General features: G+C 40.7%; 2 protein-coding genes across 5 annotated transcripts in view; one reads left to right on the top strand and one right to left on the bottom strand.

Moving 5' to 3' along the window:
* The first annotated feature begins 278 nt into the window (after positions 1 to 278).
* COCH (cochlin) lies at positions 279 to 17,452 on the top strand. Its single transcript, XM_010374665.2, has 12 exons — positions 279 to 544; positions 864 to 920; positions 1,004 to 1,051; positions 3,521 to 3,677; positions 4,769 to 4,902; positions 5,381 to 5,443; positions 6,708 to 6,752; positions 6,843 to 6,990; positions 10,813 to 10,916; positions 11,665 to 11,891; positions 12,069 to 12,585; positions 16,458 to 17,452. Exons 2-12 carry the CDS (start codon positions 887 to 889, stop codon positions 16,631 to 16,633), a joined length of 1,653 nt encoding a protein of 550 aa, XP_010372967.1. The 5' UTR covers positions 279 to 544; positions 864 to 886; the 3' UTR covers positions 16,634 to 17,452.
* Positions 17,453 to 20,590: 3,138 nt separating this feature from the next.
* The window catches only part of STRN3 (striatin 3), a 137,389-nt gene continuing 133,147 nt past the window's right edge, over positions 20,591 to 24,832 (bottom strand). For all 4 annotated transcript variants that reach the window (XM_010374662.2, XM_030931677.1, XM_010374660.2 and 1 more), the window contains 2 exons: positions 22,433 to 22,519; positions 20,591 to 22,351 (listed from right to left, as the gene is read on the bottom strand). In XM_010374662.2, the coding sequence (XP_010372964.1) occupies positions 22,182 to 22,351; positions 22,433 to 22,519 (257 nt within the window). In that variant the 3' untranslated portion in view covers positions 20,591 to 22,181. The remainder of the gene's footprint in view (positions 22,352 to 22,432; positions 22,520 to 24,832) is intronic.

Below are 24,832 nucleotides of genomic sequence, written 5' to 3'. Positions count from 1 at the left end.
AAACCTAGGGTGGTTTTACTTCAGAAGTAGGAACTCCGTTTCCACGAGAGCACCAAGTTGGGAAGTTTGGTTCTCAGGCCGCGTGGATTTGGCAGCTATCAGAAGCCCCAGGCCTCGGGGGGTAGGGGGTGGGAAGTGGGGGGTGGGAGGGCGTGCGTAGCTGCCGCCGCTGCCTCAGCAGCCCTGGTCCCCGCAGAGCTGGGCTGGCAAGGCCGCTGCTCCCGCCGTCGGGGCCGCCGGCCTTCCGCACTCGTTGAGACGCCGGCGCGGGAACCTTCGTGCCCCCTCTAGGGACCGGCGCCGCGTCCAGGTGGCCAAGCCCGCGCTGCTGGAGGAGGCGCCTCCGCGCCGGCCTCACCCCGGGGCGGCAGGGGGCGAAGGCGGAGCTGAAAGGTCGCCGCCGGGCCCCAGGGGATCCGCTCCCGCGCCCTCCCGCTCCCCCCCGCGCCCCCCGCATAGTGCTCATGCGCGCGGCCCAGCCTTTATAGCGGCCGCGGGGGCTGTGGCTTCCGCACTCGGGCGCAGCCGGGTGGATCTCGTACAGGTGCGGAGCCCCGGGCGGCGGGCGCGGGTGAGAGGGATCCCTGACGCCTCTGTCCCTGTTTCTTTGTCGCTCCTACCCTGTCTTCGCACTGGCGCCCCCGCCTCCCCGCGGTGCGGGGTTGCACACCGATCCTGGGCTTGGTTCGATTTGCCGCCGAGGCGCCTCCTCCAGACCTAGAGGGGCACTGGCCTGAAGCAGCGGGTCGTCGGTGTCTTCTCTCCTCTGCGCCGCGCCCGGGGGTCCGAGGGGTGCGGGGCTCTGAGGTGACGCGCGGGGCCTCCCGCAACCTGGCCTTACCTGCATTCTCCCTCTCTCCCAGGTCTAAGCAGCCTCCCAGTCACCATGTCCGCAGCCTGGATCCCGGCTCTCAGCCTCGGTGGGTGCGCGCCCCTGACGACCCCGGCCCCTTGCTCCGCTGGGTGGAGGCTGGAGCCAGCCCTCGCGCTTTTCTCTTCGCAGGTGTGTGTCTGCTGCTGCTGCCGGGGCCCGCGGGCAGCGAGGGAGCCGGTGAGTCGGGGAGCTGGGGTGCGTCCAGGCGGTCGCAGGGGCTGAGCCCCGCGGGTACAAACGGGACTCAGATCCAGCCTCCTGGGCCTCGGCCAGAGAGCCCGAGATGGAAGGCGCGGAGGTTGGAGCCGCCGCATGGCGCGCCCGCGTTAACCCCTGCAGCCGATCTGCTCTTGCTCACCTGTTTCTCCCATGGTAGGGGGCCTCTGGGGTCCGGTGGGGGGACGTTCTCCTAGAGCATTAGGAAGAACGCCTCCTCCAGTCCCACCCACAGCTCCAGACCCCGGGCCCGCTGTGCGCCGGCAGCAGGAGGTCAAGGAAGGAGGACTCCTTGAGTCTCACCGAGGGGCGCACCCGTCCCGGGCTCCGCTGCGTTTGGGGTGGAGGAGAAGCCGCCCAGACCCGACTTGAGGTTGCAGTAGCCAAGAGAGAGGGAGGCGAACGTCGCTGTCCCACCTTGTTTGACTCGCTAGCTATGTTTCTAGGTGTAACCCCTATAATCAGAAGCACTTGCGGTCTCATTCTACACGTGAGAGTCTAAAAAGTTTGTACCACGTGTGGAGGTCCGGGTATGGGTGTGTGGTTTGGTGTATTTTCTACAGTGTAAAAGGCAACTCTTTTCTAAGAGCTACCGTTTGTTTTCCTTGAAAGTAGGAATGAGGGTAAGTATCCCACATGGCTGTATTTTTCCCGCTCCACTTAACAAAAGTCAGTGTTCGCAACTAAAGGCGGTCGGTCTCGGCACGGGATTCTGATGCCGCCCCCACCTCAGCGGAAAACGGGAGGAATGATTAAGGCTGTTTGATGATAGGTATGAGGCTGTTTGGGGGTAAGGATTTTAACCTCTCAGCTCTCCAGACTGTTTCAGAACTAAGAAATGGGCATTGCGCCTGCATCCTTCCTTCTCTTCCCTGGAATGTAAAGCCCAGGGTACCTGTCACCACAAAGGGCACAGAGGAGGGTGTTTGTCACATGCAAGGTATTCAGTTGGACAGTATGACCAGAAAGTATTCCTCTGCCTTGGAAAAAAGGTTTTTGAAATTAATACATGTTTTAGAAAGGTTTGGATAACTACAGTTTCCCATGTTTGAAAAATAGCATTTAATAACATTAATCTCAATTTAGTATCGACAGTAAATTCACAAATTAACGTGTTGTATTATGTTGTTACTTGATGCCAAGAGCTTGTCTCTTCCTAGCATCATTTATAGTAAAAACTTTGATTCTTTGTTAGGTTGACTGTGTAAAACTTGAGAATATTAACAGTGCTTTCTAAAAATGCATTCACTCCTTGATAAATCTCTTTGGACAGATCTGGAGCAGAAATAATCAGGTTCAATTAAGATAAAAATGCTCTATTCTGAAGGGATTCACTTTTCTGTTTTCTGTCCTTCAGGAGTTGTAGAATGTTGTTTGGGCAAATTAACCCCACGGCTTTAATTTTCTCATCTATAAAATGAACAATCGAGTTAAATAACTTTCTGTGAATCTAAACATCTTTTTGTTGGTTTCCTTAATGTGTGATTTTAAGGATCTGCATTTGTAGGCTAAGATAAATGGTCCTATGCAGGAAAGGATGGCTTTGATTTGTGCACATGTCTATGAAAATGTTCCACAAAAGCTCGATCCAGATTTACTATTTTTACCTCAAGCAACTATGTACACAGTGTCATCAAAGTTGAGATTAAAAAAATTTTTTTTTCCTTCTCGAGACAAGATCTTATTCTGTCACCCAGGATGGAGTGCAGTGATGCAATCATAGCTCACTGTAAGCTTGAACTCCTGGGCTCAAGCAATCCTCCCACCTCAGCCTCTCAGTAGCTGAGAGTACAGGCATGCACCACCATGTGTGGCTATTTAAAAAAATTTTTTTTTTTTTTTTTTAGAAGAGATGAGGTCTCGCTATGTTGTCCAGGTTGGTCTTGAGCTCCTGGACTCAAGCAGATCCTCTTGTCTTGGCCTGCTAAAGTGCTGGGATTATAGGCATGAGTCACAAAGCCCAGCCAAGATTTTTTGTATTTCTATAATTAATAAGTATTAAATGACCTTTATTTTCTACTTCAGATATAGTTCCCATTATGTATTTCCAATCTGATTAAGAACTGAGAAGCCAGGCACAGTGGCACACCTGTAATCCCAGCTACTAAGGTAGAGATGGATCACTTGAGCTTGGGAATTTGAGCCTAGCTTGGGCAACTTGGCGAGTCCCCATTTCAAAAACAAAAACAAAATAAAAACCCAGAACTTTCACATTAGACTTTTACAGTGGCTGGGGACTATATTAAATTGGAAAACAACCTTGTGGTTTGCCAAAATCCAGAATGGTATGGAATGATATATAAGTCAATATTCATAACTAGAAGAGTAGAAATTAGGGAAGTAAAACTTAAATCTCACACGGTAGTCTCCCCACCACTATGCCCCAAGAAGTCCTAAGAATGCTTACAATATTATCTCCTTTCTCTTCAGCTCCCATTGCTATCACATGTTTTACCAGAGGCTTGGACATCAGGAAAGAGAAAGCAGATGTCCTCTGCCCAGGGGGCTGCCCTCTTGATGAATTCTCTGTGTATGGGAACATAGTATATGCTTCTGTATCGAGCATATGTGGGGCTGCTGTCCACAGGTAAGCCCAAACACACCAGGGTGGGAGAGAAATGCAAACATGATTATTTCCTTTCCTGCTTTAGCCATCTGGATCCCTTTCTTCCCTGCATTCTTTCTTTTGGTGCCATTGTGGTCACAGAAAATGGATATATTTTCAAGGTTCTCCTGGATATACTTGAAACACGAAATACACATGGAAAGCTTTCTCACAAAAGGCAAATTGCATTACTTCTTGATGGCTAGATTGCTGTGATTCCAAAACATTCCTAATCATGTGATATGTTACTGAGTTATTACTATGTTCCAGCTATTGTTTTAACTTCCACCACAACTCGACAAGGTAGGTAGAATTTTACTCCAGTTACAGATGAAGAAACTGAACTCAGAGTTGTCAAGTATCTTGCCCCAGGTGACTATTGTTAGCAAGTGCCAAGCTATCCTGTAGTAGAATAGCCAGTATAATACTCCTAAAAACATTTCAGTCCAAGGGCATGTAGTTAAAGAGAGTATCTTAGGAAAATTGTTTGGTGCTCTGAATTTCTAAGTTGTAGGTAACGGGATATTACAAATGTGTTCTTATCAACACTTAGGAAGTTCGACAGCACAAAACAATTTTTTCCAGGCAAATTTTGTTCTTGTGTAAGCAAGTTTTTAAAAGGCTAGCAGCAGCTGGGAGTGGTGGCTCATGCCTGTAATCCCACCACTTTGGGAGGCTGAGGCAGGCAGATCACTTGAGGTCAGGAATTCAAGACCTAGATAACATAGTGAAACCCTATCCCTGCTAAAAATACAAAAATTAGCCAGGCGTGGTGACGCACGCCTGTAAATCCCAGCTACTTGGGAGGCTGAGGCAGGAGAATCGCAGCCCGGGAGGTGGAGGTTGCAGTGAACCGAGATCACGCCACTGTACTCCAGCCTGGGCTACAGAGAGAGACTCCATCAGACAAATAAATAAATAAATAAACAAAATAAGCAGAATCTTTAGATGACTTCCCTGATAAGCTATTTTCTTGATTAATCAAAGCAATAGATACAACATGGCACTATAAGTCAGTGGGATGCCCTGAAAAAAGTGTGGATAGCATCTCAGCTGCTATTCTTGTGTTGCAGGGGAGTAATCAGCAACTCAGGGGGACCTGTACGAGTCTACAGCCTACCTGGCCGAGAAAACTATTCCTCAGTAGATGCCAATGGCATCCAGTCTCAAATGCTTTCTAGATGGTCTGCTTCTTTCACAGTAACTAGTAGGTATAATTACTATTCTCATTCTGTAATATTCGCCCACACCCCAAAAGTTTTCTGCTTTTTTTAGCTCAGCCTCTTTAACCTTGATGGAAAAACCTGTGATCAAGACTGAAGCTGACCTATAGAGGTAAACTGTAGGTTAGACTGAGGGGTCAAGTACCCACTGAAGCCAAATATCGGTGAATAGAAGACAATCTTACTGGCAGATGATGGCAATAGAAACTTGAATTATCTGCTGTCAGAATGCCCGGACACTTACCAAGGAACTGAAAAACTACTAAATTCATTTTTGATGATCCTTTGAAGATATAATGGATAAGCATTTTGGTTCTCTGAAACTAGCATGCAGTAGGATGTTTATAACTACAATCACCATTACCCTATTACATTTGTCATCGTAGAGAGCCCTAAATTAGATTCATAATACTTTGGTAAAGAAGGAAAAGGAAAAAAATAAGCTTATTTTTATTTTAACAGAAGGCAAAAGTAGTACACAGGAGGCCACAGGACAAGCCGTGTCCACAGCAAATCCACCAACAGGTATGAACTATGAAACCTATCTCCTAGTTGCCCGCACAGCATTTGGAAGTTATGAATAAATGTGTTGTTGGTAGAAGCTTTGCTTAAAGAAATTTGGTATTAAAGAGAAACAAAGCAAATGTCTTAAGTTTACTGGTATATTACATATAGAAACATTCAATTTTATGTGTATATTTTAAAGACAGGGGCTCCCTCTATTGCTCAGGCTGCAGTGCAGTGGTGCAATCATATAGCTCACTGCAGCCTTAAACTCCTAGACTCAAGCAACCTTCTCACCTTGGCCTCCTGAGTAGGTGGTACTACAGGCACATGCCACTACACCCAGCTACTTTTTTTACTTTTTTGTAGAGACAGAGGACTAGCTATGATGCCCAGGCTGGTTTGAACTCCTGACCTCATGCAATCCGCCCACTTCAGCCTCCCAAAGTTCAGGGATTACAGGCATGAGCCACTGCACCCAGGCTAATAATTCTCTTAAAGTCCTATTTACTCCCAGATTTGATAAACCACGCCTAAGAACTGGTCAAATACCATGAACTTCCAGTTCCGTTTGCTTCATTAAATTCCTTTAATTACTGCACTATCATGTGAATAAGGAATGTGTGTCTATTATAAGAAATAGGGCCGGGCGCGGTGGCTCACGCCTGTAATCCCAGCACTTTGGGAGGCCGAGGCGGGCAGATCACGAGGTCAGGAAATCGAGACCATCCTGGCTAACACGGTGAAACCCCATCTCTGCTAAAAATACAAAAAATTAGCTGGGCGAGGTGGCGGGTGCCTGTAGTCCCAGCTACTCGGGAGGCTGAGACAGGAGAATGGCGTGAACCCGGGAGGCGGAGCTTGCAGTGAACCGAGATCGCGCCATTGCACTCCAGCCTGGGCGATGAGCAAGACTCCATCTCAAAAAAAAAAAAAAAAAAGAAAAGAAAGAAATAGCCAGGGAACCCTTTTTGTATGACTATGGCAGTTTTAAAGTCAAAGATATTAAGAACATTAGGATCTAATGTTGAGTTCCTGCGTCACCTGTGGGTTTGGGGTATCAAAGTCCTGGATTAGAGGCATATCAAATATGTAGGCCTACATACTGATTTGTTTATTTATTGAGTCATTGCTTTCCCTAGTCCAGAAAATCCTGAGGAAATTAATTTTTTTAAAAAAGTCCTTTCGCGAATGGCACTCTGTTGTTATGAGCTTTTCCCCATGTGGGTTTCTTGCTATGTAACTGTCTTCCTTTTGTTAATGCCAAGTGCATCTTTTATTTCAGGTAAACGACTAAAGAAAACACCTGAGAAGAAAACTGGCAATAAAGGTAAGAATCAAGATCTCCATTTGGGAAGGCAGCATTTTCCCTCCCTCCTCCTGAGACTGCTAACAAGGGGACTGGTTTGGTTGTTCGCAGATTGTAAAGCAGACATTGCATTTCTGATTGATGGAAGCTTTAATATTGGGCAGCGCCGATTTAATTTACAGAAGAATTTTGTTGGAAAAGTGGCTCTAATGTTGGGAATTGGAACAGAAGGACCACATGTGGGCCTTGTTCAAGCCAGGTACCAACCTTGTTAAAATGGGAGATTTTTTAAAAATTATGTATTTATTTTGTAATTGACACATAATAATTATATATACTTATGGGGTACATAGTAATGGTTTCATACATACAATGTATAGTGATCAAATCAGAGCAATTAGCATATCCATCACCTCAAACATTGATCACTTCTTTGTGTTGGATACATTCAAAATCAAATGAGGCTGGGTGCAGTGGCTCATGCCTGTAATCTCAGCACATTGGAGGCCAAGGTGGGTGTGTGGATCACCTGAGGTCAGGAGTTTGAAACCAGCCTGGCCAACATGTGAAACCCAGTCTCTACTAAAAATACAAAAATTACCCAGACGTGGTGGCATGCGCCTGTAATGCTAGCTACTTGGGAGGCTGAGGCAGGAGAATCACTTGAACTTGGGAGGCAGAGGTTGCAGTGAGCTAAGATTGCACCACTGCACTCCAACCTGGGCAACACAGAGTCTATGTCTCAAAAATAAATAAATAAAATGAGAGGAGATTTCAATGATGTCTTGAATGATGACAAATGATCAGTCCTTTTAGTGGGTACATGTCAGTTCAGTATAAACATTTTGAGTTATGGACACACTGGATTCCTAAACTGTAAGTTCAGGATCTAAGACTGCCTGGGCAGACTGAGTAGTTCTGAGTGCCTTCTTTTTGGAATAAAAGAATTTAGAAAACTGTGTGCTATCTATATAAGAACAAGAAGGTAGATTGGAGAGTCATGTTGCTTACAGAAGTCACCTCTGCTTATCTACTCTGCTCAATTCCTAATTTCTCTTTTCTGAAGGAAGAAGCAGTGATATGTCTATTCCACCTCCCTATTCTGTTATGCTTTTTAGCTCTTTCCATATTCTCTTGGTTGGTGATCTGAAGCATGACCTTTCTATTTCATTCGTTTAAAAATATTTATTAATTGCTGGCCAGGCACAGTGGCTCACACCTGTAATACCAGCACTTTGGGAAGCCGAGGCAGGCAGATCATGAAGTCAGGAGATCGAGACCATCCTGGCTAACATGGTGAAACCCTTTCTCTACTAAAAATACAAAAAAAATTAGCCAGGAGTGCTGGCGGATGCCTGTAGTCCCAGCTACTCAGGAGGCTGAGGCAGAAGAATGGCATGAACCCGGGAAGTGGGGCTTGCAGTGAGCTGAGATCGCGCCACTGCACTCCAGCCTGGGTGACAGAGCAAGACTCTGTTTCAAACAAACAAACAAAAAATATATATTTAGCTTTTAGAAATAGAATATGCTCATTGTAGAAAGCTTGAAAATACATAAAGCACAAAAAAAAGAAATTCCCTAAATCATATGCCCTAGAGTTAATTACCATAAAATGTTTTATTTCCCTTCAGTACTTTTTTTTTTTTTTTTTTTGAGATGGAGTTTTGCTCTGTCAACAAGGCTGGAATGCATTGGCGTGATCTCTGCTCACTACAACCTCCACCTCCCAGGTTCAAGCAATTCTCCTGCTTCAGCCTCCTGAGTAGCTGGGATTACAGGTGTGCACTACCATGCCTGGCTAATTTTTGTATTTTTAGTAGAGACAAGGTTTCACCATGTTGGCCAGGCTGGTCTCAAACTCCTAACCTTAGGTGATCCACCTGCCTCAGCCTCCCAAAGTACTAGGATTACAGGTGTGAGCTACCATGCCTGGCCCCTTCAGTATTTTAAGGAAATATTTGACTGTATTATTTTTTAAAAGCTCAGACTATAAAAAATGCCTTGCATCCTGTTTTTTTCATCCTTTAGTATTTTGAGCATTTTCTCATATCACAAATATTCATCAAAAATATTTCATAATATTCCTCTGCATAATTATTTAGCCATTCTTTTATTGTTTTTTTACTACATTACACACTACACTGTGATGAACATCCTTATATCATCTTTGTGCCCATCTCTGATTATTTTATCACATTAGATTTCTAGAAGTGAGGTTCTGACATAAAGCCTCTGATATAAATAGTGAAATTGAGCCATGCACAGTGGCTCATGCTTGTAGTGCCAGCTGCTCAGGAGGCTGAGGTGTGAGGATCTCAAGCCCAGGAGTTCAAGGCTGCAGAGAGCTATGATGGCACCACTACACTCCAGCCTGGACAACAGAGCAAGACCCCATCTCTAAAAAAACAAATAAATAAATAGCAAATTTGCTTCCTAGAAAGGTGAACTAGTTTAAACTACTATCAGCAGTGTATAAGGGTGTATAAACAATGCTATTACAAATATTAATTTGCATTTCATCTGTGTTATTTTTTACAAGTGGCTCTGCTCTTAGTTTAGATAGAATTTTTTTGGCGTGAGAAGAAAATTTAACTCTTTTTATATAATTTAACCATTTGTCTCTCACCCTTAAAAAAATGGGTTCCTTGTTTCATTGACTTATGGTATCATATTTATACCTGAGTTTGAGCAAGTCTATTTCTTTGATTCTTATGCTAATCCTTACATATTTTTTCTACACTTCTTTAATTATCATAGTTTTCTTGCACATTTTAACATCCCATGAGGCAAATTCCCCTGCAATACTTTTTGTCTGATACTTTTTTCTGACTATTTTGACCCAATTCTTTTTGAAGATGAATGCTTCATTACCTTGTAGACTCATACAAAGACTAGCTTCTTGTAACTTCCTGGTTTGTAGTTTTTCTGTTTCAGAAAGACTATTAGAATAGATAAACCCTGTCAAGTTAAAGGACAGAACATATCATTAAGGATACAAAAATGAGACTAGTTTCCTAAGTCATAATCTGGATAGTTGAAAAGTGACCACAAGTGAAAAGGTTTTCAACCCATGAAATCTGATTTTATGACCCAATATACCATCAGGTATGTGTGCAGAAATGCAGTCAGTGTTATACTTCTCCCTGAAAAAATCTTGAATAAAATAGCTACTGATAATGCTAAGATCTTAAAATTTTGCACTCTGAAATACTGACTCATCTGGAATCTAAACACAACAGATTGTGCTTTGGTTGTTTATACTCAATACAGTCTCTGATGAACACAGAGTAGTTATATAAAAGTGAGCTGAAATTCCTTTAATATTAAATATAGGAAATGAGATGGCTAAACTCTTACAATACACATAATTTTAAGGTCCACAAATGTCACTGTCATCATAAGAAAAACTCAATATTGTAACTTTATAATTCATTTCACCTTTTTCCCTTTAAAAAAATGCTGACCATCACATCAATGAAATTGTTTCTCCTAAACAGAGAGACCTGGGTTAATAGATCCACACTACTTAGAGCCTCTGGGTCCCATGATGGAACAGACCCTAGTTTCACACCCAGCCACTTCCTAATTTAGTTTAGCTACCTGGTGCCCAATTCTGCGGACTTCTGTTAAACCCAAGGCTCTGAGCCAAACCTGATTTCAAGTTCTTCGTATAGTTTAGGCGTGGACTTTGGAACCAGACAACCTGAACTTAAAATGCAGCTGTGCAACTTAAATGCATCAGGCAAACTCCCTAAATGCTCTGAGCCTCAGTTTCTTCATTTACATAATTGGGATAATTCCAACCTTATAGAGCTATGATGAAATGAGGTTATACATGTGTTACGCTTTTGACTTATTACCCAGAATATAATAAATCCTCAATATGGCAATTCTTTGTTACACCTCTGAAATATCCCCAATAATTCAAGTAAGGATGCAATGCTTTAGTTGACTATGTACTGTGGAATTAAGAAAGAAACTTGTGTGTTGTCTGGTTTTAAAACTGTTTTTTAAGGCATGTAATGTTGCTTATTTTACCTTTTTAATTCTCCCTGAATAACATTTTCTTTCTTCCACTTAGTGAACATCCCAAAATAGAATTTTACTTGAAAAACTTTACATCAGCCAAAGATGTTTTGTTTGCCATAAAGGAAGTAGGTTTCAGAGGGGGTAATTCCAATACAGGTAAGTAGACTTCAATACCTGGGAAGTAATATAGGAGAGGGTTATCAGTGATCAGACATGTAAAACAGTATTATGCTATTTTATACGAGCAGATGTGAAATCCTCCTGGAACTGAAATCTTGGCTAGGTCTGCATTTGATCATCTGAGATAAATTTTCAATGTATAAGGGAAGTATACCAAAGTGTGTTGATATTTCTTATTTTTAAAAATATAAAGCATGGTGATTTAGAATTCTCATATGTTGGACTGGCTAGATATATAACATTGGAGAAGTATCTCTTTTAATGCTAAAAAGAAGTGAAGATCAACAGACTTATCTAATGAATGCAGACTTGGCAGAAAGAATGAGAGTAGCACTACTGTTGACTCTGAAGAGAGACTTCTTAGAGGCACTAATCAGTCACCAAAGGGCTACATAGAGAGCACGTGCACAGAAGTGGGAATCAGTTTTGTGTTTCTAACTGGCAATTGATGTGGGATAAGCAAATGTGAGGCTTCTAGGAGGTAGAGGGGGAAATAATATGGTTTGTGAAGAGAAAAAAATAGACCTGGTAGATAATTAAACTTTTCCAGCTGATGCATCTGTTATAGAACTGGGTTCTATATAATTCTTTTTTGTGTGTGCCCCGCCCCCCTGCCAGTTCTATGTATAATTCTTAAACTTTGCAGCATCAAATGCTACAGGGAAACAGAAATGTGGTTTGAGCAGTGGTAAATGCTACTTGTTTGCTTCTTTTTCAAATTTAGGAAAAGCCTTGAAGCATACTGCTCAGAAATTCTTCACAGTAGATGCTGGAGTAAGAAAAGGGATCCCCAAAGTGGTGGTGGTATTTATTGATGGTTGGCCTTCTGATGACATCGAGGAAGCAGGCATTGTGGCCAGAGAGTTTGGTGTCAATGTATTTATAGTTTCTGTGGCCAAGCCTATTCCTGAAGAACTGGGGATGGTTCAGGATGTTACATTTGTTGACAAGGTAAAGTGGTGAGGGTCATCTTCTGTTACAGTGATAGGTATTCCATTTTGGACCTCTAAGTGCAGTGCTGACTGCCTGTTATCTAGATTAACTTGTAACATTCAGGATTTTCCACAGGTTTTAAGAAGAAACAACTTTTGATCCTTTTGGATATCTTTTATGTGTCTCCCCCATTAGGCTGTCTGTCGGAATAATGGCTTCTTCTCTTACCACATGCCCAACTGGTTTGGCACCACAAAATACGTAAAGCCTCTGGTACAGAAGCTGTGCACTCATGAACAAATGATGTGCAGCAAGACCTGTTATAACTCAGTGAACATTGCCTTTCTAATTGATGGCTCCAGCAGTGTTGGAGATAGCAATTTCCGCCTCATGCTTGAGTTTGTTTCCAACATAGCCAAGACTTTTGAAATCTCGGACATTGGTGCCAAGATAGCTGCTGTACAGTTTACTTATGATCAGCGCACGGAGTTCAGTTTCACTGACTATAGCACCAAAGAGGATGTCCTAGCTGTTATCAGAAACATCCGCTATATGAGTGGTGGAACAGCTACTGGTGATGCCATTTCCTTTACTGTTAGAAATGTGTTTGGCCTTATAAGGGAGAGCCCCAACAAGAACTTCCTAGTAATTGTCACAGATGGGCAGTCCTATGATGATGTCCAAGGCCCTGCAGCTGCTGCACATGATGCAGGTAAGGTCCTTGTTCTTTATAGGAGAAGGGAACAGAAAAAAAATGGTTCAGTGAATTTTAGGAGTAAATAAAAATTTAAGCATTTCATTGAACAAACACCTGCAGCTTTACCCAATATTAACTGTCAAAGCAGCCCTACTAATCTCATTCTACAGATAAGGAAACAAACTTCCTGGAAATGACACATCTAGTAAGTGGCAAGGCCAAGATCCAAACCCAGGCATTCTGGCTCCAGAGTCCACATTCCTAACCACTGTATTGTTGGGAGAATTGTCATGAGAACCATGTCACGTTAAGGAAATGTTACAGGTGCTCACATTTAGCTTAAACTTGGACTATATCTCCAAATAGCCAGCTTATAACCTACCATGAATCTGCCATTCGGTAATTTATCCTAACCTTCTTGTGTATGAAACAGGTTGTTGCTCTGTCACTAGGCTGGAGTGCAGTGGCATGATCAGAGCTCACTACAACCTCCAACTATTGGGCTCAAGCAATAATCCTGTGTCAGCCTTCCACGTAGCTAGGATGACAGGCATATGCCACTGCGCCTGGCTAATTTTTAATTTTTTTTTTGTAAAGACGGGGGTCTCACTTTGTTCCCCAGGCTGGTCTCAAACTCCTGGGCTCAAGCATTCCTCACACCTCGGCCTCCCAAAGTGCTGCGATTACAGGCATAAGCCACCGCACCCAAGCCTAACTTTTATTTTAGTCAAGTTTTGTCTGGCATGAGTTTCCTGAGATAAGGTCTCCTATAGTCTTTACCTATCCCCCCTTGGCCACGTGCAGTGGCTGACACCTATAATTCCAGCACTTTGGGAGGCTGGGGTGGGCAGATCACCTGAGGTCAGGAGTTCAAGACCAGCTGGGCCAACATGGTAAAAACCAGTCTCTCCTAAAAATACAAAAATTAGCCGGGTGTGGTAACATACACCTGTAATCCCAGCTACTCAGGAGGCTGAGGCATGAGTCACTTGAACCCAGAAGGCTGAGGTTGCAGTGAGCTGAGATCGTGCCATGGCATTCCAGCCTGGGTGACAGAGTGAGACTCTGTCTCAAAAAGAAAAAAAAACCTTCCTTTTTTCTTCCCCTTAAGATAATAAAAACACACTCTGGTGTTATAAAAGGGTATAAGAAGGGTTTCTTTTTCTTTCTTCCTCACCCCAGCCTTAATATTACTTTTGGCACAGGCCTCGTTCCTGAGGACATTAATATAATGTGTTAGAGATCAAATAGACAAACAAAAAGCTAAGATTCCCTTTCTGAGGATATAACTGAGTGACAGGAGGAAAGAATCAATGGACTTGCTGTTTTTATACTCTTCTGTACCTCCTTTTCCCTACTTAATTCCTAATGACATAACCTTTTTCCTTTCTACACATTAGTACCTCTGCCAATGTACTTACCTATTTTTACAGATACTGATGAAAGATTATTCTTAAGACAGAGAAGATATGCAACTTAAGTTCCACATCTAGCTTATAAAAAGTTTTTTTTTTAAGATGGAGTCTCGCTTTGTCGCCCAGGCTGGAGTGCAGTGGTGCGATCTCGGCTCACTGCAATCTCTGCCTCCCGGGTTCACGCCATTCTCCTGTCTCAGCCTCCGAGTAGCTGGGACTACAGGCACCCGCCACCACGCCCGGATAATTTTTTGTATTTTTAGTAGAGACGGGGTTTCACTGTGTTAGCCAGGATGGTCTCGATCTCCTGACCTCATGATCTGCCCACATCGGCCTCCCAAAGTGCTGGGATTACAGGCATGAGCCACCGCGCGTGGCATAAAAAGTATTTTTTATACATCAGCAACTAATCTGTGAAGTAAAGACCTGTTTACTATCATATTCCTTAATACTTAGCTTACTGAACTTAACAGGATTGTATTCAGGCTATAAAGTGATTAGGTTGATTAAACTTCAGAAGGCTGGACTACACCAAAATTGATTCATGAAAATTATCCCTTAGTGATATTGAAAGTTGCAAAGGCCAGAAAATAGGGTAGGATTTTAGGGTTAGATCACAACTGTTTTTATTTTCAGGGTCTTGCTCTGTCGCCCAGCCTGGAGTACAGTGGTGTGATTGTTTTATTTTTTTAAACTGTAATTATATGCTGGGCTTGAGCTAAACAATCTGAACTAGAATGTAGAACTGAAAAGAAGTGAGGAAAACTGAGGGGGAGGAAAAAAATATTTTGACTTTTTTTTTTTTTTTTGCCAGGGAGTAGGAGTCAGGAAAAGGAGACTGGAACAATTGGAAATTGTTCCAAGTAGGTTTTACATCATGTAAACCTGCTGTGTATCTTAGGTGTTTACCACTCTGAGCACTGTATACCACTAGAAGGGGGATGAAGCTTTAGATCCGTAGAGGAAAACTATTACAGAAACCCCAAAAGCTATAAAAAATTGCACCCAGCATTAGATAGATGGTACTCTACACTAAGAATCTGCTAAATGAGGCCTGGTGTGGTGGCTCGTGCCTGTAATCCCAGCACTTTGGGAGGCCAAGGCAGATGGATCGCTTGAGCCCTGGAGTTTGAGATAAGACCAGCCTGAACAACATGGTGAAACCCCATCTCTACAAAAAAACTAAAAAATTAGCTGGGCTTGGTGGCATGCACCTGTAGTCCCAGCTACTCGAGGATGGGGTTGCTGAGGAGGATCATTTGAGCCCAGGAAGTTGAGGCTGCAGTGAGCCTTGATTGTACCACTGCACTCCAGCATGGGCGAAAGAGCCAGACTCTTGTCTCCAAAAAAAAAAAAAAAAAAAAAGATTAAATGAAAACTTCTACAATTGGGATGGGTGTGAATCCAACCAATGTATTATCACCCTAACTGAATGTACAGTTGTACTAAAAGCCTTCTAGTAACTCAAGTGAATGGAAATAGAATACCTCAATGTAACTGGAAGAAATTACTCCAGTTTCATACCGACCCCTCTTGGACAGTACTTACTAGTTTTGCTTTGGGATTATAGGCTGACATTTTCTGATTATTAGTTTGCCAGTATTAAAGATTGAAATGGAAGAGGGTTTGTCATTATCAGAGGACTAGTCACCATTCCTCAAACAACCTTTGAACACTTTTACCTTTTACTTATCCCATCTCTGGTGCCTTTCTTTCTTGCTTTAATGGACTGTGACTCTGCCTCCAGTATACTGTTTGATGCAGGCCAACTTTGGAAAATTTTCACCATCTGCATTTACCGTAGGATTTTTTTTTTTTTTTTTTTTTTTTTTTTTTGAGACGGAGTCTTGCTCTGTCGCCCGGGCTGGAGTGCAGTGGCCAGATCTCAGCTCACTGCAACCTCTGTCTCCCGGGTTTACGCCATTCTCCTGCCTCAGCCTCCTAAGTGACTGGGACTACAGGCGCCCGCCACCACGCCCGACTCATTTTTTGTATTTTTTAGTAGAGACAGGGTTTCACCATGTTAGCCAGGATGGTCTCGATCTCCTGACCTCGTGATCCGCCCGCCTCGCCCTCCCAAAGTGCTGGGATTACAGGCTTGAGCCACCGCGCCCGGCCTGCTGTAGGATTTTTGAAAAGATACTGTGGATCAGGTTAAAAGTTTTCTTCTATTCCTAGTTTATTACATGTGTTCTGTCATTAATGGATGTTGAACTTTATCAAATATTTCTTATCAGTGATCATGACTTACCTGTTCATGTGGTGAGTTACAGATGTAGCAGAGTTTCTGGTTTGGACCCCTCTTGTCACAATGACTGTGAAAACTTAATTTGTTCGGGGGATTTAATTGTCCAGAAATTAGTAAGCAGTTTTCGCTGCAACTATGTAACAGTGTATGGAAAACATATAGACATAATTCTATATATTAGGTAGACCTGATTTTTAATTCACTTTAAAATGTTTCCATTGTAGGAATCACTATCTTCTCTGTTGGTGTGGCTTGGGCACCTCTGGATGACCTGAAAGATATGGCTTCTAAACCGAAGGAGTCTCATGCTTTCTTCACAAGAGAGTTCACAGGATTAGAACCGATTGTTTCTGATGTCATCAGAGGCATTTGTAGAGATTTCTTAGAATCCCAGCAATAATGGTAACATTTTGACAACTGAAAGAAAAAGTACAAGGGGATCCAGTGTATAAATTGTATTCTCATAATACTGAAATGCTTTAGCATACTAGAATCAGATACAAAACTATTATATTAAATATGTCGACAGCCATTTAGGCAAATAAGCACTCCTTTAAAGCCACTGCCTTCTGGTTACAATTTACAGTGTACTTTGTTAAAAACACTGCTGAGGCTTCATAATCATGGCCCTTAGAAACTCAGGAAAGAGGAGATAATGTGGATTAAAACCTTAAGAGTTCTAACCATGCCTACTAAATGTATAGATATGCAAATTCCATAGCTCAATAAAAGAATCTGATACTTAGACCAAAAGCAACATTCCTTCTCTAACCATTCCGTATTGATTATATAAGCAAAATGAAAAGAGAAACTTAAATGGAACACAGCTCTTTAACATGGTTCAGGTATACATATTTTGACCCAAGTAGATATTTTCTTAAAACCAATCAACAATAGCTAGCTATTACTGCAGACTATAAAATCTGGGTATAGAAAGGAGTCCTGTATCAAACTGCTTTTGTAGTGTGTTTTTATAACAACTTATGACTAAAAATATCACACTAAGAGAGCAGAATTGCCAGGTATTTTTCTGTTTCTCTCCTTAATTTTATATGTATATAGATATATTTGGCTTATATTCTAAGTCACCCAAGTACTTAAAAGTTGGTAAAGTATTTACTGACTGCTTATAAACATTTAAAGACATTTCAAATAACTGCAGAAAAAAATAATGTAATTGGAATATTTAAGCAATAAAACTGCTAGTGAGTGATTGTAAGCTGGCTTACTTTTATTACTGCAAGTGTCTCCCCTGAGGATATGGTAAAAATCCATGTGGAAAGACCAATCTGAATTGTGTTTTAAATCATGTATTAATACCAAGAATATTTTTTTCTTTGATTCAATTATTTATTGAGGCCAAGCACAGTGGCTCATGCCTGTAATCCCAGCACTTTGGGAGGCTGAAGCGGGAGGACTGCTTGAGGCCAGGAATTCAAGACCAGCCTGGGCAACAGTGAGAACCCTGACTACAAAAAAGAGAAAAAAAATTAGCTGCGTGGGATGGTGCATGCCTGTAGTCCGAGCTACTTGGGAGGCTGAGGTGGGAGGACTGCTTGAGCTGAGGTCAAGGCTACAGTGAGCCATGATCACACCACTGCACTCCAGCTTGGGTGACAGAGCAAAACCCTATCTCCAAAATAAAAAAAACAAAAAGACACAAGTTTATTGAATACCTACTGTTCTAGACATTATACACAGCGACTACCTCGTTAAACAGTCTAAGATATTTTTGAATACTTGCTTCACCAGAAATGTTTTGTGATTGCCATCATTTTTACTTTAAAATGCTTGTGAAGTTGGTCCCTATGAAAGGAGAACATCAGGACTCCCTTAACATGACTTAGATGATTAGCTCACCAAGGCCTCTCCCAAAAGAAAGAGGTGCTCTATCATCCCATCTTGCCTGTCTTTTCTAAAGACGGGTCCTATCTCCTCCTCTCATCCACCTAGGCCCCCTGAAAAAGGTGTTCAACAGTCAGAATAATATACTCCAGTAAATCTTTTGAGTCTTACAGTTTTATACCCTGCGTAAGAGGAATAAAAGGACTACATGCAGGGAAAAACTGAACTGGAATTGCCTTTTTCACTACATAAAAATTTGAATTTGAAAATGGAGTTTCAGAAGACAACCTCCCCCTTTATAAAATGCTTCAAACGTGACTAAATCATGTAACAAGGATAATTTTAATTAAACATCATAAAAACTGGGTTTAGCATAATATGATTTTTTTCCCCAGTAAGTAAACCGAAAACTCTCAGCTAGGAGTACAACCCCTTGGAAAATTAAGCTTTAATGAAAACCCAGCTACCAGTCATTAGCCCTTTTAAGAAAGTGTTTTTTTAATTTTATAAAGGACCAAGTTTTGAGTCACCTGAAGTAACCAGGGAATAGCAGCAAGAGAGCAGAAATCAGAACCGTAGGTTACTATCAATAATTTTATAAGTAAACATAATCAGGATAAAGGTTATTTACAGGGGACAGAGAGTAAAAAGGAAGGATGTATTACAATCCAACCTAAGCAAACATGCTTAGATTTCAAATATGCTAGCCCATTTATAACTTAATGCATTAAATGCAATGTTAGTCTTCAACGGATGTTACCTAGTTTGAAATAATGCAAAAAACAACATGAAATATGAGAGGCAGAATATGATTAACTATTGAGGGAAGAAATCAACATATTAAGATTTGTATAAAGTACTATTTAATAGTGAAATCAATTTCCCATGTGTCAAATGGAAGCACACATAATGAAAATAAGACATTATTTGTGCATACTTTTAGTCTCTTCCAAAGAGACTAAATACTGCAGAGAAAAATACAACCAAAGGAGGTAAGAACAAAATATATATACTAATTTTTATCCATTTCAGTTTTAATACATTCCCAAATACATCAATGTTTATGCATTCCAATAATCATCACATTTCAGATCAATGGTAATGTACTGGGTTGGAACAGCTGCTAGAAACAATTCTAGCTTTGGAAAAGCTTATTCTTTATTTCAAAAAAGAAGAAACAGAAGAGGAGAAAAGTATCCCCTTTAATTTGTTCTTTAGTTTAACGTTCAGTTCAGAAAAACAAAAAAAGCCGGGTGCGGTGGCTCACGCCTGTAATCCCAGCACTTTGGGAGGCCGAGGCGGGTGGATCACTAGGTCAGGAGATTGAGACCACAGTGAAACCCGTCTCTACTAAAAATACAAAAAATTAGTCGGGCGCGGTGGCGGGCGCCTGTAGCCCCAGCTACTCAGGAGGCTGAGGCAGGAGAATGGCGTGAACCCGGGAGGCGGAGCTTGCAGTGAGCCGGAGATCGCGCCACTGCACTCCAGCCTGGGGGACAGAGCGAAGCTCCATCTCAAAAAAAAAAAGAAAGAAAGAAAAAAAAAAAGACAAAAAAAAAAAAAATGGTGAAAAAAATTTGCTGGATGCAATGGCTCACACCTGTAATCCCAGCACTTTGGGAGGCCGAGGCAGGTGGATCACCTGAGGTCAGGACTTTGAGACAAGCCTGACCAACATGGTAAAACCCTGTCTCTACTAAAAATACAAAATTAACTAGGCATGGTGACGCATGCCTGTAGTCCCAGCTACCTGGGAGGCTGAGGCACAAGAATCACTTGAACCTGGGAGACGGAGATTGCAGTGTGCTGAGATTGCACCATTGCACTCCAGTCTGGGCAACAAGTGTGAAACTCTACTCCATCTCAAACCAAAAAAAAAAACTTGAAAAGTTTTAGTTTTTCATCAATGACTAAAATTGCCACTTAGTTTTTTATGGTAGATGACAAAATTTCTCAATGTACAATGTAATTTTTTTCCCCCAGCAACAGCAGCAAGCATTCAAAGTGAATTTAACACATAAGTTTTCTAGTGTTCCCTTCTAATTTCATCTGCAATTCCCTTCAAAGACAAAGGATATTACCTTATTGAAGACAAGTTTCAAAATATTAATGTTTAACATTATTTATAAGACAACTTTTAACAGGTTGGGGTTTTTTTTGCCAGAAATGGCAAAACTCGCAATTACTTTTGCACCAACTAAGCTAAATATTCAATGTAGTTTATTTCTTGCTGAATTTTTTTGTGGAAACAGGTATGGCAAATAGGAACAACACTGCCATTAACTGAAATTCAGATTGAAACAGGTTGTCTAAGCAAATTATTTGTAACTGCATCTGTGCATTTTTTTGGGTTATTTTGAATTGCATAATTTAATGGAAGTTTTTTTTTTAATCCTCAAGTGGGGTGAAATACTTAGACATTATTAATAGTGTTAGTGATCTACTCTTATTAGAATATCAATAAGTAGTACAAAGTTTGAAAGAACAGCATAAAAATGAAGGACTCACTAAGAAATCTCCATTTCCTAGTTTAATTACGGAGAGTAAAGTATTGCACTTTATTATTCAACACAAAATGATGTAGCCAACAGTAACATACAGGTACACAATTTAATATTTATTATATGCATTTTATATACATTATTTTTCAACAGCTGTATGTTTGCTATGTGGTACAATCTTAAAAATTTGCTGATTCATAGTTTGTAAAACAAAAACCTTACAAAACTCATCAAAACTCGCAAACTGATCAGAAAAGTTTCTTGGAAGACTAGAAAAAATACTTTATTGTCTTAATCATGCATTACACAAACAAAATCTTTAGTTACACCATAAAATTAAGCACATCTAAAAAAATAAAACAGGGATAACTAGTCAAAACACAGCAGATTTCTGTATCCTGATTCAACTATTTTTGTATCCTATTTGTACTGCAAATGAAATTTTATTCCAAATATTTTTAAACAAGTTAGTTTTGTTTGGAATCATGGTAAACCAAGATACATATCTTAGGGGGAACCATCTTGGTTTGTAATTTAAACTATAAAATATTCCATTTTTAGTCTATTTTAGACTATTCAAAGATTTCCAAAATAGATATACAGGTTCCTTTAGCACATTAATAAAAGGATATAAAGACCAACAAAAAGTGAAATAAATAATAGGCCATTAGCAAGATGGATAATCCTTGATAAATAAACTTGTAAATACAGTAAGATGTACAAAATATCACATAGTGATAGGATGCCAAGATTAGTTTTTTTTTCTTTAAGAGTTCATTTGGAGTACTAAACCCCTCTGTTTCATTTTAATACACTTAATAGTCCTTGGTTTATGAAGACATTTATGTGATGATGAAAGTTATTTAGCATCTTTATGGAAGGACTTAGCTGAGCTGTATTAGGCAAAAGAAGGAAAAGAAAGTGGTTACAGGGCAGCGGGTCAGTGAGATCTCTGTGTTTTAGGGTTGTATAATGCAGAAAAACTTCAATACAATCTTGAGCACTGTTGTGACAGGCTAAATATATAAAAAGACTTATAAAAACTAGAATTTTATCCAAACATTTTGTGCAACTAATGCTAAAATATTTTAAGTTAAATTTTCTTTTTCTTTTTCTTTTTTTTAAAGCAAAATAAGTTTAAAAGGGAATCTGTGGCATTCAACCGATAAACAGAAAATCACTAAGAGATGAAAAAAAGCTACTCTTGGAGCTCACTTCCCCCAACAAGAGCACCACATTCCTAACCCTAAGGCAGCACACAGAGTCCAAAAGAAAAGAAAAGAAAAAAAAAAAAAAACTTTTTTGAAAGATCAGACTCCACATTGGCTTAAAGACACCTAAAAACAGACATACGCTCAGTTCATATCCAGTACAGGCCACAAATACTGGAGTCCTTTTTTCTTTGTCCCACAAAATACAGTAATTACAGTTAACTTAATGAGCTTGACATTAAGGTGTGATTTCCACCAATTTGTACCTGCCCCAAATAGCTTTCACCAGGCAGATCACATGTAGTGTCATATCAGTAACCTTTTTGATGGCAGTGATGCAGACCCTCTTTCTGTCCAAGCAAATCTTGTTACGATGCAAGTTTTTGTTGATTCATACAAATACTTTGGCAAGGGCATCAGCTCCTGCACTAGCTATATATGCTTTTGACGGGTGGAAAGCAACATCATAAATTGATTCATCCAGTTTCTTTCTGTGAGCTGTTATTTCTTGCACACATGTCTTGCTGTCTAAATTCCATAATCTGATGGAACAGTCATGGCCTGTAAAAGAACAAATAAAATTTGTTACTGAGTAACAATCTTTTATAAAGTTTGTGGGCAGTACAGGACTTTAAGACTTACTTCCAGACATCAAATAGATTCCGTTAGGATCTACTGCTAGACTTGTAACAGCATCCAAGTGAGCTACCATAGAATGGATCATTTTACCTAAACAAAACATAACAGAACGGATTAAGTTTTCACAAATACTAATAATGAGAGAACAGAAACTACAATATAGCATCGACATAAAACAATCATTATAGCAACTTTTTTATTGTAGTAAAATATACACAACATAAAATTTACCACTGTAAACATTTGAGTACACAATCCAGTGTCTTTTAGAACATTCAGAGGGTTATGCAACCATCACCATTCTCTAGAGTTCAGAACATTTTCATCACTGGAAAAGGAAACCTCATATGCAATTAAGCAGTCACTCCTCTTTGTCCCTCCAACCTCGACCACTAATCAACTCTTTCTATAGACTGGCCTATTCTGGATGCTTCGTATAAGTGAACTCATACAATATGTGGCTTTTTGTGTCTGGCTTCTTTCACTTAATATAATGTTTTAAGAGTACATCCACCACTACAGTAATGTTTTCAAGACCATTTTAATTCGAATGCAGAACTTTCTCTGATAATTACTCCTAAAAAAGACATCTGTGTAACATGTATCTGACAATATCTGATAGACACTGTAAAGCAATGACAATGGATTGCATCAAAGGCTTAAGATCATGTAAACTGGAATTAAATAAGCCAAGTGTGGTGAGGTGTGCCTGTAGTCCCAAGCTACTCAGGAGGCTGAGGCTGGGGAATCACCTCATCCTAGGAGTTCAAGGCTGCAGTGCACTATGATTGTGCCTGTGAGTGGCCACTGTACTCTAGTTAGCCTGAGCAACAAAAAGAAATGCTGTCAAGAAAGGAAAGGAAAATGGGAAGGAAAGAGAAAAGAGAAGAAAGAAAAGAAGGGAAGGGAAGGGGAGGGGAGGGGAAGGAAGGAGAGCAGAGGGGAGAAGGAAGGAGAAGTGTCAGTGAAAGACCTTAAGACTATTTTATATACTGGGCTAACAAAAACTAAATCACCAAAAAATATATTTCTACCTAAACATTCCATTATCAAGTTCAGTTCACTTATCCTTTGAAATAAAATCATTTTACATACTCTAAAAAAGAAAGGAGGTAAACAAATAACTCTAGATTCCCCCAGACATTAACAAAAACGCTGCTCTGGAAAATGTGACTTAATTAGTATCTTCAGTGAAGATTTGGCAAGCAAATGGAATTCAATAGAAAGTAGAATTTAAAAGACAAGTTGTGAATACAAAGTTGTATTGCACAAATACTTTGGGGCAAGGGCATCCTGCAATGGCAATACATGCTTTGGATGGATAGAAAGCATTAGAAACTGATTCACTAGGCAGGCAATAAAATAGAAATACTGATACTTTTATAAGTTACTCTCCTTTCACTCAGCAATGAGTCTTTATTACTCAAATGCCTGGTATGTCCCTAATGAAAGACAGAGGCTTTTTCCAAAATTCTAGTTATAATCATTAGCCATACCTCTGGTCCCAATGATGATACTCTACACTAAGATATGAAAGAAGTCTAGTTTTATTATTTGTAATGGGGCTATAGCTGTTGACCTCAATACAAAACCACAACATAATAAAATGTGCAAAAATACACTCCAAAAAACCTATAAAAAGTAATAGGCAGGGGCTCATGCCTATAATCCCAGCACTTTGGGAGGCCGAAACGGGCGGATCAACTGAGGGCAGGAGTTCAAGACCAGCCTGGCCAACATGGTGAAATCTTGCCTCTACTAAAAATACAAAAATTAGCAGGTGCAGTGGTGAGCACCTGTAATCCCAGCTACTAGCGAGGCTGAGACAGGAGAATCCCTTGAACCCAGAAGGCGGAGGCTGCAGTGAGCTGAGACCATGCCACTGCACTCCAGCCTGAGTGACAGAGTGAAACTCTGTCTCAAAAAAGAAAAAATGTCCTGTCACTTTCCAGAACTATTACTTATCAGTTGAAGACAAAATTTCTAAAAAAGTCAAAAATTTAAGACAAAATTAAAGTCTCTCATTTCAAACCACAACTATTTCTCATTAATACTAAGAGTAACAAACAAAATAGTCTTAGAAATTCTACTCTGCTAGCCCAAAGAACAGAAAAGTCTTCAACAAACTATCGTCAATTTAGTTTAGTTCAACACAATTCATCTTCCAGTTCTAGAATCGACTCCTCTCAAAATTCCTATAAAAGACCACAGCGTATAAAATGGTTGGCCTCCATGACAATACTTTCAAAATATTAGGGGTTAAATACCAAGTATCATTAGCTTTCCTTATGTTAAATCTGTGATGGTAAGTTTTAGTTTTAAAATTTATTTGTATTCTTGAGACAGGGTCTTGCTCTGTCACTCAGGCCAGAGTACAGTGGCACCATCAGGGCTCACTGCAAC

The sequence above is a fragment of the Rhinopithecus roxellana genome, chromosome 5 (assembly GCF_007565055.1).
Source record: "Rhinopithecus roxellana isolate Shanxi Qingling chromosome 5, ASM756505v1, whole genome shotgun sequence".
In the NCBI taxonomy this organism is placed as follows: Eukaryota; Metazoa; Chordata; class Mammalia; order Primates; family Cercopithecidae; genus Rhinopithecus; species Rhinopithecus roxellana.
This window is presented reverse-complemented; position numbering and strand designations above follow the sequence as displayed.